Below are 16,298 nucleotides of genomic sequence, written 5' to 3'. Positions count from 1 at the left end.
ACGTTCCTATGAAGAAAAACAAAGTTCATACTCTCACTTTCTTAAATTTATTTACTTAAAGACAACAGGACACAATAAGATACAAATGTTTAAGGTTCGGGATATTTAAGAATAACAACATAATGCAGTTTAATCTTCAAGACATACAAGAGGAGACTTTAAAACTACAACATAAATCAGCCTGCTATGCTATTAAGCTAACATGCAAAAGTTATTAATAAAAAAAGTTGAATAGTTTTGTATACATATAAAAAATAATATAATACTAAAGGAGTCGAACCTGAATGATCTGTTTTCATAAGATTATTCTGGTTGGATTAGACAGAAATAACCCTTTTGCTTTTTTTTTAAACGTGTAGTGTTGCAAACTTAAAGGCACATCTGTACACATGCTTGTACAGCTGGTTACAGCTCACGCCAAATACTGAAACCAAAAAGCCCTTCGTACACATACAGACAGACAGAAACGACATATTATCGTGTAAATCAAACTGACTTTTGTTTGGTGTTCTAGATCCATTCATGCCATCAAAAAGGCACTAAAACGGTAATCGCCTTCTGTTTCGTTCACATTTTCATCACATTGAGGTGGCCTGTCCGCATGCTGACAAGCAAAAAGAATTGTGCACAAAACATGTAAACACACACTGGGAGGAAAACTGAGAGCCGTTTGGTGTAGACAAGACTGGGGGGTAGAGGGAACAACCGCCAAAAGATGTTGGGGAGTTTAACGGTGTCGTATTTTAAAGAATTCATACCATATCACCAGACCCTTGATCTTCATTTAACTGGATCCAAACTGACCCCCAACATTTCTAAAGCACTTAACATCATATGTGATGGGGGAAAGAGTGTTTGCCAAATGTATAAATGTAAATGTAACGTGGCATGATATCATGATTTTCTGAACACTGAAGAACTGTTTTTCTCATCTAAACAGGTTCAAATTTCCTTCAAATAAGAGGCGTATGAGCCAAAATCCTCCCTCAACACGCCTATATATACACCTGAAATTGTAGGACACTGCCAGCAGCATCAGATGAAAAGTAAACTGATATCAGAGGAAGGGACAGAGAGAGAGAGAGAGAGAGAGAGAGAGAGAGAGAGAGAGATTACGGAGACATTTCAAACCCTTATTAAATTCCATAGAGTTAACAATTTGGCTATTCCTCCCTCTGAAAACAAACATGTAGTGTTTTAACGGTGTATCTCCCTAATGGAATATAAAAATGAGTGTTTAAAACGTTAGAAACGGTTGTAGTGCAGCAAGAATAAAACAGCTGTTTTAGAAAACACATCCCTTATAAGCCTTTAGTTCACCTTTACAACACAAGGACCAAGGTGCAGTTCAGCATGTAATTTGTTTTTTTTTTACAATTAATTCCTTGTAAAAAATACACATGAAATTATTAGATGAGGACAAGCTGTAGAAAAACATTTCAATAATGGAGCGTATAAAAGCACTAGATCCTCTCTAAGGAACTGTGGCTCAGGATTGCTGCACATTGGGACATTGCACACACGGCCCCACTGTGCTGAGTTAATGTGTCACAGATGAAGATTACTCCTTTATCTGAGGCAGGTCCGCGTCACAGCCTGACCAGCAGTGGGCAGTAAAGGGACCGGTCGAGTCATAATGCAACGATTCACAATTCTGTTACAGAGGACTTGTATCGAGTAGACTAAGAGTTTTCTTTCTACTCTTTAAAAAGACAGAAATTCACCACAGGGAGAAAACGAGTGTTGTACAAAACGGTATCAGACATTATGAAAAACATTAGACAAATGAAGCCAGTTAAATTTCGGACATTTTAGCTCAAGGACAAAGTTACGCTGTCGGTCGTTCAGTCTCTTTATGCATCTCAGTCCTGGAATGTGAAAAGTTGTCAATTTCCAAAATCCACCCTTATAAAATAAACCGATGTGTAAAAGTGCCCAAGTACAGGTACATTTGGATCAACGGCAACAATGTGAAAACAGGCGAGGATGAAGACCAAGATGACTTCAACTGACACCTTTCTCCCTACCTCACATTCCTCCAGCTTACTTCCTTTCATTTTTCATCCCTCTCTCTCCCCCTTACTTCCTCTTTCCTTCGCGTGGGACATCCTAGTGTGGCAGAGGGACGATGACCTCCACGTAGTTAAGAGGGAAGAATCCGGATTGGCCGCGCAGCATGCCTTCATACCAATTTTCATCGATCTGATTGGTCAAAGTGATGATATCGCCCTCGTGGAAGCCCAGCTCCCCCTCGTTCTCCGGCTCGAACTCGTAAATTGCTTTACAGCAAGGCTGCTCCGTTGCTGAGGGGAGAGATGGAGAGGGATTTCATGAGAATGGAATGTATTTGGGAAATGAGGAATATTGGCACAATAATAGCATTACAGGTGACCAATGAAGACACATAAAAAAATGTAAGGTTCAGTGTATGCAAATTGCAACCAACGGCTAATTCCACCCCTTACTTTCGGAGCAACTACGGTGGCTGACAAAGAACGAAGATGTCATCGTGTTTTTGCTTCTTTGTCGAAAGAGATGAAGTATTTACAAAATGCAGTTTGTACATTTAGGGATACTGTAGAAATATCATGGCAAATTCCAGGTAAACGGACCCGCGGTGTATGTAGATAGAATAAGCTAATTCCAAGATGATAAACACACAACGCTTAAAGTACTTAAGTAATTCAAGTCTCCTACTTAATACTTACGTGACAACTCTAAATCTGACATTCTGCACAAATACATTTTCCCATGATGTGAATATTGAAAATTATTTAGAGATGCTTTCAATTCCTAAAGTATACAGTGAAAACTTGAAATATTTTCCATTCTTTTCAAGTGGTTTGTTTTCTTTAACACCATCACACTTTTCTTTGTGGTACATCAAGAAAAGGACACAAAAAATGGATGTTATTACAGTTTCCTGAGAACAAAACAGGTCAGTTAATCCAAAATCACACCCTCACTGAGCGGCTGCTTTAAATAAAACAATTATGCGAGTTAGTGTTAAACACAGTTTTAATCCCACTGCAACCATCTGGATTAAGATGTGTTAGTGAGGGGTCAGGGGTCAGGGGCCAAAGCCTGGGTCTAATGTCAGATGACCCCAAGTTTCAGTCTGTAGCAGGTGTTCACTCGGTTAGCTGGAGCTGCAGTGTCACACAAACACACGTGTGCACATTTATAAACAAATGCACACACACGAACACAGGCAGACACTTTCACGTCAAGCACCCTCCCCACAGTTCACTGTAACCCGTTCGCTTTACGCAATTTACATTTTCTAAAAGAGAGAACTGAAGCGTTTAAGAAAACATTTCCCTTCATAAACCTCATTTTTAACACTATATGACGTGGACTAAATGATGGGACTGCAGTCTCTAGTTTGTGCAACCCACAGCAGATTCAAATATAGTTATAGTTCAAATATAACCAACTGTGGAAACTTGATTTTAATGCACAATATCGATAAATCACATCCTGTTACCTCATCGTTTTCCCACCCAGGACGCACGCAAACACATACACTTCCCCATGCGCACACATACAGATGCATACTGCCTCAGACTCACGCAATCTGGGTTTCCTCGATGTCATTCTGCCAAACTGGTGGTTTGGGGCTAATGATGTAATGGGAAAAGAACACAAAACAGGGTCACTGGATGACGAAGTGAGCAGCTGACAGCTGCCCATCTAGCCTGTCCGACACACACATGCACAATCGCAAACACGTGGACAGGCGGTCTCATCACACCCTGCCACCGAGCCCCGGGAACACAAAGCACAATGTGTCTTTCTCTCTCTAGTGTGGTCTTCTCAGTGTCACAGAGATGTTGACGATCTTTACTGATCCTGAAGCGGCTCCATTTTTCACTTTAAAATCACAACAGAACGGCAACAGTTTGAATGTGTTGTAAAGTGCATGTGTGGAAAGGTGTTCTGGTCTTACCTGAATTACGTGCAGGTGGGGCAGATGTCTGGGTGAAACCACCGTTCGATTGTTCGTTGGTTTCTCCAAATTCAATAACAGGTTTGGGCTTGGGGATATATTCTTTACGAGGACGAGACTGGGCATCTTTCATCCTGTTTGGTTAAAGAAGCCATTTAGGTCACTCCATTCTTGCTAGTTAACGTTTCTTAAGAGCACATGCTGTCACACACGTACACACACCTGTCTCCGAGTTTATCAGAGAGTTCCTCCAGGATCTGAACAGCTTGCTTGTGGTACTGCAGCTGTGACTCAACAAGTGACGACAGCTGACTCACCTGCTCAATCTGCAGAAACACACACAAAGAAAACAGATATAGACATTAGGGCAGGGCAAAAAATCAATGAATCGGTTTTTTTATGATATCTATTCTCGAAGGCGGTGAATCATATTTCCGAAAGCATTGAACATTCATTAACGTGAATGTTATTGATACTAGTGTCCACTAGATGTCACTTTTATTTTTTCAACGGGTGGATGTGAAAACAGGGAGCCTATCCTTCAGTCCTTTCTTAATAACCGTTTAATATTTACATCAACTTCACATAAAAGGCAGCGGTTCGTATGATTTCAGCCTTTCTTTACAGCAAATTCTGTTTGTTATATCTTCAATGTAAAATAACCTGAGCCTGTTCGCTCAAAGTATCATTATACCCAAGTATACCTAAAATTAAAGTTTAATATTCAGGTTTGTGGTTCTTCATTTCTTTGTTTCATTTCCTACACAGGCACATAGAATGCTTATGGTAACACTTGCCAACCACAATACCTTTCATAAACAGCCAGACTATATGAATAACAATTAATTCAAGACTTATTCTAGACTGCTCTGCAACTGTTTACACAAAACTTTCACTGTGAATCAAAACACTGTATGTATTACCGTTGCTTCAATGACTGAACAAAATGTTTTTTTCACTTCCTTTATATGCCACTGCTTCTGGCCTACAATGATAAAAATCTTCATTGTTTTCCTCTCTCTTGTCCCGTTGGATAAGTGTTTGATAAATGATATTTCCATTTTAAACCAACAGATGGAGCTCAGGCGCTGACAAAAAGTCAGTGACCGATGGATTTATTAGTTTATCTGCCCTGACCCATTGATGGGCTGATGTATAAGAAAACAGGTTCAGCTTTAATACCACTAATAGCGACAGTCATTCCCAGTATTTGTTCAAGAGCTACATAATTGAATTATGTAGTAGTACACACGATAGTACATTACATTACAAACACTAAATTCTACAGTGCTGTTAATAGGATTAGAGCAACCCCCTGCCTTCAGGCTTTAAAATACACAGAATTAAGTATAAAGCTGTCAAACGCTGAGTTCTTACATCGGTTTCTAGAAGGTTGTACATGCTGATCTCGGCCACCTCCTTAGATTCGTGAAACTTTTCCAGGGCTTGCCTGATCTCCTCATCTGGAATCTTCCCCTGACGCTTTTTCTTATAGTCAAAATCCAGCCTGCGTCCTTCAAGCTTTTTCAGGTGGTGCTGACAAAGAAGGTCAAAAAACACCCTTACAATCAAGTACACTCAGACAAAGCTGAAACAATAAAAAATGCTATATGACACAACTGCTTTAATAAATACATAATGACAATACTTAAGTTAGCTCTCCTTTCCTTGAAAACATATTTATTCGATATATGCACTCTTTAACTACGCAAGTATTCTAGAATCTCCGTGTATGTAAGAAAGCACACCTGTATCTCTCTCAGGTCCTTGTCACAAAGGCCTTGTAAAGGGTCTATAAAGTTTTGTTTGACATCAATGTCTAAAGAATCCTTCACTTCTGCTAACCTCTTCATACTTTCACCGACATCGAACAGAGCACCGCCTGCACACAAATGATACATTAACAGTTTTGCATGGTTGTTTTTTATATGACAGGTGAATTTTAAGCAAAACCCACCAAAGTTCGTCTCCTCTCCGAGATCTTTGCCGTACTTTGCCATGCATTCTCCCAGCAGCCCCTCTGCCTGTGGATAACCGGGACTCTTCACCTGCCCTCTGATTTTAGACATGGTGTTCAACATAGACAGCTTTGCACGAGATGCTGCGATAGACAAATAAGAAGGTAAATAAAAGACGGAACAGATCGAACAGAAACATTGTACAGTAACAACAAAAAACACTGATTTTACCAGTAATAAAACTTCCTAAGGGTGACATTGGATATGGTGTGATACACAGCAATGGTGGCTCAAATGTCATGATATATCTAGGATACATACTGGAATATATACTGTAAATATTTCAGAGAGTATGTAATAACCTGGTCACTGGTGCATTAGTTTTTTTTAAGCTCTTACCTGGATTGGGCTGGAGGTACTCTGATGTTTTAGAGATAACTTCCATCACAGCTTTATTTGTCACATCTACTTTCTACAAAAACACAGAGGGGAGGTCACCACACAGAACACACATATACATCACTACAGGCCAGACACAACATCAAAATATTTATTTATACAAGCAATATTTATTTGTTGGTTCTCTACTAAAATACTGGAATCTTCATTTTTACCCATAAAATGAAGAGACCATTCCCATTTTTTATTCAATCTGAATTTCTGGTTTTCATTCAAGTCCAGTGTTTGTTGAATTTCAACAAAATCAACCCTCAGGAGTGACAAAGTCATCCAACAGCATTGTGAAAGACACATGAAAGGTTATCACATTTTTTAACCTTTCCTAAATACACGTACAAATATAACGGTTGTATTCCTAAGTGAATATGAACTTGTTTTCTTTGCCAGATTTGAGGTCTGAAAACACAGAGCATCCTTTCTGTTATTCTGACTGTTGTTTGTAGTTGCTCCAGTTTTCATTTCCTCCAAATATATACAACAAGAAACCATATTTTTATTTGAAACTTGGGAAAAATATTGTTAGTAGTTCAAAGAATAAAACAAAATTTATCATTTTACCTAAACACATACCTATTAATAGTAAATTCATAAAAACTGAATATGGTCTTTGAAATGGTCTCTTACCTTTTCCGCAGGAGTATACCTCACAATATGTCAGAGAAACTGAAGAATCTTCTAGATGTCATTAATTTTTGTTTTCATTGATGTAAGCTTAATTATTCGGTTATAAATAAACTTCTTATAAAATCTTCCTGAATTAAGAGTTAACATGCATGACCTACTCTTACCTATTCTAACATTAAGAAAAACCTCACTGCAACACAGGCTTTTTTGCAATTATCCTGATTTTGCTCTGGGGTAAACATCATCTTTACCAGAGTTCTGTGGAAGTATTTGTGCATGACTTATTGGCCCGGTTTCACAGATTTAAGGCTAGTCTCAGTCTTAATGGAATGTGTGACCTGTCTTAACTGTATATAACTTGCCCGGAAATATATTAAAATATATCAGTGCCATTGTTTTGTCTCAGCATGCACACCAGTAATGTATTCTTTAAAGGCATTTTTATAAAAGCAACATAAGATTCATAATTTTTAACAAACACGTGGCTTAAGCTAAGCCGTGTCTGTGAAACCAGGCCATAATGTTTAAACACCAAAAGCATAGAAATCCCATCCATGTAACCTTCTTGCCTCTTTCTGAGTTTATTTTATATATTATATTCTTAAACATGTAACCAATTATGGACGTATGGGACAGAGATCAAATCACTCAATCACGGTTTCGCAGACAAGGCTTAAGACTAATCCCAGACAAAAATGAAAGTTTGATCCGTCTTAACTGAGAATAAACAGTCCTGACATATCTTTAAACATGTCGTTGTCATTGTTATGTCTCTCAAGATGCACACCAGTGATGTTTTTTACTATGTCATTTTTTTAAAAGCTACTGAAATATACTCATTTAACTGAGTCACAGTCCTGACTTAAAATAAAGCTGTGTCTGTAAAACCAGGCCTTAATGTATTTAAACGGATGTCTTCATAGAGCGTTTTCCTCCAACTACCTCCAACACACTTTCTACTCACTTTCTCCAGGTCCTTGAACTCCTCATCCAGTTTTGTTCCCTCCGCACCACCAACCTTCTCACTCACCATCTGACACAACAGAGAGAAGTAATTTTAACAAACCTGCAACGAGCCATAGAGCTCAACTATGTAGTCTCTTTTACCAGTATAAAACTAACAAGACAAAAAACAAAGTGAAGACCGTTAAAAAGCAAAATAACAGACATTCTGTATGAAAGATTTTGCCGCAGTGCAAGCATAGTCCATGAAATAAAAAAATAGTTATCATTGAGTCACTCTTAAAAATGAAATTTGCGTTTAGGGTTGACAGGTGACCCAAGGCCCAATCCCAATTCTATTTTATACCCCTTCACCTACGCCTCTCCCCTCTCTGAAACAGAATGGCAAGGGCTAAAACATTCCCTAAGATATGGGACACCACTGCTACACTGTTGCTGTTCTATTGTGCAATACGTTGAGCAAAATTTAGCAACATTTTAAAAAAGTTTAAAGTAAGCAAAACAAGAAACTGAACACAACATTAAATTTAACATTAACAAAATGATCATTTGATGTTTAAATACATATTAAAGCCAAAATAAAGGCTTACATTATACTCGCATGAGCATCCATGTTGGAAAATTTCGTCTATATACCGTCTATACCGCCTCTCAACGTTTTCGAGCTTCGTTTTACCCCAAAACGCATGACGAAAGTGCAATTCGCCTGGACTATTTCCAGCCCCTAATAGTGACTTTAAAATAGAATCGGATTCAGCCCACTTGATTCTGAAACTGATTATATAATGGTTATATAGGTTTGTGATGTCAGAAAGTAGAAAGTCCTAGAAGAAGGTGTGATTTTAAACTTCTCATACAAGAAATGCACAAGCCAGGTTGACATCCATCTGTCACTTTACACTTTCCTACCCACGTACTGTATGTTTTCCTCTAAATTTTGCAATTTCTAGAAGATTGTAGTTTTATTTTTCGGAACGGTTTTGCAATAGTAATCACTTAGTAAAAGTAATTTTTTTTAAAATACAACTGATCTACATATGGGCCCATTTTGTACCATTATATATATTACATATTCATAATCATATTTTATTGTAAATCTAAAAATAAAATCTCAAAAACTTCTATATCATTGGCAAGATCGAAGAACGTCCTTCTTATATATATTGATTAAATGTATTAATTTGTGTTTTGTATGCAGTAAACCATTGGAGCCTTTATGAAACCTAATGGCAGTTGTTGGTGTAATGATTAAAAGTATCACAGAAACCAATTATTTGTGATATCCTCTAGAAAAATGAAACGAAACTTGTTTGCAAGTATGTCTTTAATTTTCTGGCAGTATTTTGATGAAAAAAGTTTTGATGAGATTTTTTAGTAATATAAAACAATGTTTACAGATTTTTTTATTATTATTAATGTACAATTAAACTGCTATAACTCTTTCAGCGGTTTAATAAAATTGCGTTTTTATGGGGGGGAAAAACTTTTTATATGGAAAACAAATCCATATTTTTTGGAAAACAAAATCCATTTTCTATGGAAAATTCCACTTTTTATTTCATTTTTCAAATCCATACACTTTTACAATTAAGTGTAGAATCTCTTCTTTAAAACAAGATTAGGTCTCTAGACCAAACCATTCCAGAGGTAATCTTATTTAAAAGTTGAAATCACTTTAAGCCCCCACCCTCAAAAAAAGGGGGATGACACTTAAAGGTCTGACGTTTAAATTGAATTGTAGCACATGATTGTGTGTATTATACAGTATAGCAAACATTAATAGCTTATTTAACAACATCAAAACTACTGAACAATTGAACTATAGAGGGGTGTCTGAACCTGTTTCAGACATCACAGCTGTTATTCCTCTGAGAAACACATGTTTTTATGTCACGACTCACAAGCTAACAGAGTACCAATGACAGTGATGGTACAACCATTAAACAGCATACAAAGTTAGGTCTACACTAACATATGTTGGTAGTTTCCTTGTTTTTTATCTCATCGCTGGATGTTTTTCAGATTACATAACACAATAATCTCAAACACATGTCATTTTATAGTGGCAACTTGAAATGTTGAGAAATCCATCTTTATGTTGTTTTTTGGCTATCGGAAATGTTCAACACAAAAATGTTTCACTTTCGTAGGACTTCTTAAACAACAATTTTGTGATATATATTCCATATTTAACTTTGGTCTTTAAGACCTGTAGAGATCTAAAACTAATGGTTTCCTAGACTCTGCCTAAAAACACTCAAAGAAGCTATTGCAACATCTGCTATGACACTCAAAGCGATTGCTGTGGAAGTATTATGAAACAGATACACAAAAGTCATAGACATCAATTTGATAGACAGGCTCTAGGTGGTCAATTCCTTCTCAAGCATTGCTATTTCAAGACAAAAGATTGGAAACAAGAGCCCTCCATTACATCCCAACGTGTGTTGTTGGCATGGAGGTGTCTGTTGCAGTGACCTCCTCACTCTTCGACATCCTCGAGCATGTTTGCACATTTGTGCAATTCAGTTCGTTCAGCAGATCAGGGCACAAAAGGAAACATATCAATAATTAACTGGAGTTTTGTGGCAAGCCGTGTCCAAACATCTCCTATATGTTGGTGTGGGGAAAGATACTGGATAGAGTCAACACAATAAACTAGGTGGGGAAACATGATACTGTTTAGATGAAGGCCATAGATAGTGAAGTTCCGTGACTGACGTATTCAAGTTCCCACTAATTTAACATTCAAATCAAGGTGAGGTCAGTTTTGTGAAATATAACAGCGAATAATTTAACACAGACCACATCGTCACATTACCCAAAGTTTTAATCCATAACTTTTTTTTTTTATTGGCAATTCCATGTAAAAGTAAACTTTAAACAAAAAAAATCGTTTTTACCAAATGTTTTCACCATACCTTTAGCTTAAATGTCGATTTGAAAGACGATTATTTTGTCAGTTCAGAACTTTGGTTTTAATTTCACTTAAGCAGGTGTATTAGGCCTTTAATTTACATCCAATCAATATGTTATAATCTGCTGCCATTGAACTTCTTCAACACCGTATTTTAAAAGGGGTCACATGGCACGATTACGTGTTTTTGGTATGTTATAAGTTGCCCATGCACATATTAGACACATAATATTGCAAAAATTAAAGTGTCTGAACAAATGATGCATAGTATGTAAAAGCGATTGCTCACTCAGACCTGCCTGAAACGCCTCGTGTAACCACACCCCCACAAATCTACATCAGTTCGTGGTATGATTTGACTAAGACCGCCCAGATGTATACGCAAGTAAGGTGGCCGTACCTGTCGGTCAAATTGCTTTGGAAGCTGATGTTCCAAATATGGTAAGAGGTGTGACATTTCCATCACACGCTTGCAGCATTCGACCAATAACTAAGCACTGGTTAACTGGCCAATCATAGCACACCTCGCTTTTCAGAGCGATGAGCTTTAAGGCATGCAATCAATCAACTAAACACTTCACCTCAAAAATTATCATTCTGTGACTCCATTTTTGATTTCTTGTTCTTTTGTATATAAATCATTGGTCGTCCGTTTTGTTTGTATGTGGGTTTTGCAAAAAAGTATTATAATATTAGAAATGCAGTGAAAAAGGTTTTGTTTTGTATTTCCTGTAAAGTGGCAGTTTAAAAGATTCAAGTTTTGCGATGATTTTCTGACCTTATCGGGAGTTTTGTGCTTGCTTAGTAATATTATTAAACTATAATAAATATTTGATGTTGAAGAGCCATTCCTTTTTAAATTGCTGGGAATGAGTGCTTATGGTTTGTCCATTTTAATTCACAAAAATCCCACGAAGTATGTCGTCGTACAATTAATGTGCAAGAACATTTTGCAATGGCAAGCTTAAAATAATGATTTATAACTTCACCTATCAGGTTCCTTTTTGCAGAAAATACCTGTACGTGTTTTGAAGTCAAATAATATCAAACTGACAAGTACGTAAAGTAACCTGTTATTTTACATTTCAAACGGAGATGGCGATATAAAAGTAAATGTTGCGGATTGCAGCTTAACGTAAATGTCAGTTATGATGTAAACAACAGATTCAAATTTTTGTTACACTGATCAAGCTCCAAACGTAAATAAAACTTGCACTATAAGAGAATTGGTTTCTTTTCCACTTAGATCACTATTTGATCTCAGTTCAGTCCTTGTGGAAGGAAAAAAACTGATCAGACCGATCAAAGAGTTTCAATTGTACAATTATGATGATAATTATAAGAGTTTGAAAGAGGTACTGAAAGAACTTGCGTCCAGGCTAAATAATACTGCAAATTCACTACCAGAAAGTATTTAAAATAGAGCCACTGCACAAAAATAATGGGCTAAAGGCATGACGTCAATTTAGCTCATGCATATTCCAGAAAATATGTTTGAAAATTCCAGAGAGACAAGAGGACTCTCTGGTCCCCCCAAGAATAATGAACTCATTTAGACACTCCCACAATGCAACTGCTCAACTCACACTATGAGCAACACATTGATTATATTTTTTCATAAAAGAGGCCTTATCAGCAGCGTAAGAGATAATGCAGGGGTTCGGCTGTGACACAATGCTGATACTGAAGGCTAAATTCTCTTCTGACACAAATACACATCCAGCTAGCAGGCCAAGTTGTATTTTCGCAGTTCTGTTAGAAATAACACACTTGCCCTTTAAGGCTGACATTATCCCACTGAGAATAAGAACTGGAGAAACTGTAGTTTTTGTCAATAACACTTCATGAAGCAGCATTTAACATGCATATAAGAATGCATTCAAAATAACCAATTCAAGTGCCACAATTTCAAATACATATTCATTTACATTTACATTCAAATCAACAACAACAAAGCTTAAACCGTTCTCAGCTGGATCGAGGGAGTGACTGGTGGTGTGAGAGTTTGTCTTTGGCGGGGTCTCCTGTCTCGGTCAAGTATTGATTACTGTGGAACGCTGGAATATGTTTTCTGCAGCACTTCAGTTCGATAAAAAAAAAGAACCAAGCAGAATCATGCTGCATGAATCATACTACGCCTCTCAGTCCCAAACACTCGCCACCAGTACCGCTTTCTCTGCCCCACAGTACTTTCAGTCTTCACTTTTTCATCACCCCAAAGGGGATCTGAGTCTGCTTCGAAAAGGAAACTGTCCCTTCCTGCCGAGTGCAGATTGAGATGCACTGTTTCCTATACATCTGCGATGTGCCCTCAGGAAAAAGACCACAGGCAACGAAACTAACAAATTGTCGAAAACACATTAACTGCGTTGAGTCAATTATGCCATAAACAACCTACGACAGCTATTAACAAATGTTCTCCAGTGTCTGATTGGAACGGCTGCTGTAGGTGTTTCTGTAACACAACTGGAAAGTATTGTGTTAGCAACATAAAGTGTCATGGCTTCGATTTCCAGAGAACACACAATAACGTATACCTTTAATGCACTCTCATTCTGTCGCTTCGAATAAAATCTATGCATTTGCAAGATGCTAATAAGAATCCTTTGATCCACCAGAATTAAAATATAATCTATTCAAGGGAAGGGTTTCCTGATCACAGATTTGACTCCCTTGAAAGTGAAACACTTTTTATGCCTCCACAATGGCTGCTCCAAAGCCAAGAACATAAACAGAAAAACGTGTTTTAGTCTTAACTGGAACTAGTTTAATAAAACACTTCATCTAAAATAAATATGAACAAATTCTATGACAACTTACAAAAACATCAGTAGTTATTTAATGAAATTGAGGTTTCTCCTCCATTTCACACATATATGTACAGTGCTTAGCAAATTTAGCATACCGGCTGACAACAATCATATTTTAGGAATCTGTCAAAAAAAAAAAAAAATATATATATATATATATATATATATATATATATATATATATATATTGTATATATTTTAGACCCAAATTTGACTCAGACTAAATTAAACCAATTCAACCAATTAAATCTATTAAAGACGGCAAGAAAACCACTGTAACTGAGTGTACTTGACAAATAAACATTACATATGTCCTATCGTGTGACAGCAAACATTTAGAAAAAACATATCAAAGATAAATAACATTTATGTTGGCTGATGGTTTATTTGTCAACTATCCATAATCTCCGTAACTATTTTACTGCTTTTCTCCTAACAAAAAAAGTAAATTCAATAACAACTATATTTGAGCATTTTAGGGGACATTACAATAGTCTACAAAATTGTGTACACTGTACGTCCACATAAAACTGGCTATGCAGAATACTGTAATGAAAACCAGCTCAGCAAACTAACAGTTTCCACCTACATTCGTCAGCTTAAAGTGTGACCTACAGCCATGGAAACACGAAAAGCAAACACAAAAACCCACTGAAAATGTACTTGGCAAACAGATGGTATTTAAAGTGAAGTCAAAGGGAAACTGCGGTTATACTGGGCAGATTTGATGCTGTGGTACATCTATTTTGCACATAAATACATGCACATTTTTTCCTGAAATGATTTTGTTATGTGTATTCATGATTCAATCTCAACTTTACGATCAGTGTGCCAAAACATTTACTGCATTAAACGTGGCAAATGGAGCGTTATATTAAAACGGGCGCGCTGTATTTCATCATCTGGCTCAAGCAAACCGGCACTTCTGCACAAATGCAACACATTATCACATCTAACGTTACTAAGGCGTGAATGTAGCATTAAAGTGACACTGGCTATTTATAATGCAAAAGAAAGCCGACGCATTGTAACACTAGAGCAGAATTAAGACAGTATCCAACAATAAAACACAAAGAAAGCAGTTTATATAGTTCAAATGCATGACATTACACAATCTCAAAATACACACACGAACAGGTCAATAACTTGTTACATACACCATGCAAAAGCAAACGAAACACTTTGAAAGTGCTGACCAGCGGAGGGAAGTTTGGCGCAGCGTTAGCAGGCTAACTTTTAGCTAAGCTAACTGGCACGGCACTGCGGTTCAATGGAAGAAAACAACAGGGAAAAAGTATTTCGCAAACCTGGCTGGCTTTGTAAAACTGCTTCTTTAAGCCCGCCACGGACATCTTCAAAGCGAACTCCCCTTTTCTCGGCGAAAAAAAGTCTTATGAAGTAGATTTAATGCTGGCACAGAAGTCAACGGTCGCTGAGTGAAACATAAAACTCAAGTCCTCGGATAAACGACACCCACTCTCCACAAAAATATTCCTGGTGGCTGTCGGTAAGGGTTACATCGAGCTATAATGAAACAGTTTCTCTACAAGGTGTGACTTTCTCTTAAAATGTGAATTTAATAAGAGTAACTGTGCATACACCGCATTTATAAGTCTTGAGAAACTAGCGGTTTCCTGCGCAACGCAAGCACATTCCTTGCGCGAGCGAAGAAGGGGCTGGAAAAGGGAAAGGGCCAGAAGCGCCAACTAATGGCTAGTACGTGTATTACACTCAGAATCCAAGCGCTATAACGACCAGGTGAGTTAGTTCTAGTATGCATTTTTAAGTTATTCGAGTCAATTGGTATTCAGTGACGTGAATATATAAACTAGATATTTACTTTAAAACAATATGCACAGGCAATTTCACCACACATTGAACTTATATTTTAGGTAATCTCAAAACGCGCCTTGTTAATGTGTTTCTAGGAAAACACATTTATTTCAATCGATGTCTGCGTTGTAGTGCAAATGTAAAATGTGCGGGTTGTGTTCACACGGGACGAGAGGAACTTTGAAAAGTGCTGAAGAAAGACAGTGGAGCGTGCAGGTGACGCGTGCATTACCATCTTCCACCAGCAGAGAGAGCTGCCACACAGGTGTGCGTGATGCTTGAAAAGATATTGGTTAAGAACAACCCAACATTGGATGATTTTAACCCAGCAATATGTTCTGTCCACTATTTATTTATCCATCATGGGACAAGAAAACAACCCAACACTTTTTAGAGTGATGTTCTGTCTGTTTGTGGTACATTAAAATGAATGAGATATAGAAATCTTCTTCATATAGCTCACAATGGCTGTTCGTACACACACTACACACTGAGTCACAAGGTCAGGTCACAGTTTTCATTCAAGCTGTGTATTGTCAAACTGGTCTCTTTTCTACCACTTTCAGTCATGTATTTGTTTTCTAACATCGAACCTTTTTAAATAATGATTTGTACACAACAGAAAGTGTCATATCTGTGCTTTTTAAATGATGATCTGTATGAATATTTCTAGGAATAGGAATAGTTCACCCAAAAAGGAAAATTCTGTCTTTATTTACTCACCCCCAAATTGTTGCAAATCTGTTAAATTAAATGACTTATTAAATGTATCTGTTCTGATGAAA

At 37.2% G+C, this 16,298-nt stretch overlaps 1 protein-coding gene across 2 annotated transcripts; it reads right to left on the bottom strand.

Annotated features, from left to right (window-relative positions):
• Positions 1-28: 28 nt before the first annotated feature.
• sh3gl1b (SH3-domain GRB2-like 1b) lies at positions 29-15,369 on the bottom strand. 2 transcript variants are annotated; one of them, XM_056772937.1, is made up of 10 exons: positions 14,988-15,369; positions 7,955-8,023; positions 6,307-6,379; positions 5,907-6,050; positions 5,698-5,831; positions 5,327-5,485; positions 4,172-4,275; positions 3,950-4,083; positions 3,573-3,620; positions 29-2,303 (listed from the first exon to the last, which is right to left on the bottom strand). In XM_056772937.1, exons 1-10 carry the CDS (start codon positions 15,030-15,032, stop codon positions 2,110-2,112), a joined length of 1,104 nt encoding a protein of 367 aa, XP_056628915.1. In that variant the 5' UTR covers positions 15,033-15,369; the 3' UTR covers positions 29-2,109. The 2 variants fall into 2 exon arrangements, with proteins under 2 accessions (XP_056628915.1, XP_056628916.1); XM_056772938.1 differs by lacking the exon at positions 3,573-3,620 and having other exon boundaries at positions 14,988-15,367.
• Positions 15,370-16,298: the final 929 nt, after the last annotated feature.

This window comes from Triplophysa dalaica, chromosome 18 (assembly GCF_015846415.1).
Source record: "Triplophysa dalaica isolate WHDGS20190420 chromosome 18, ASM1584641v1, whole genome shotgun sequence".
Taxonomy (NCBI): domain Eukaryota; kingdom Metazoa; phylum Chordata; class Actinopteri; order Cypriniformes; family Nemacheilidae; genus Triplophysa; species Triplophysa dalaica.
The sequence above is the reverse complement of the archived record's forward strand: the minus strand, read 5'-3'. Positions and strand labels throughout refer to the sequence as shown.

Coding starts and splice junctions, on each gene's coding strand:
- sh3gl1b (XM_056772937.1), bottom strand. CDS start 15,032: ATGTCCGTGGCGGGCTTAAAGAAGCAGTTTTACAAAGCCAGCCAG. Junction 6,051..6,306: donor GTACCTCCAGCCCAATCCAG/GTAAGAGCTTAA, acceptor TGTCTATCGCAG/CATCTCGTGCAAAGCTGTCT. Junction 2,304..3,572: donor ATCGAGGAAACCCAGATTGC/GTGAGTCTGAGG, acceptor CTCTCCCCTCAG/CAACGGAGCAGCCTTGCTGT.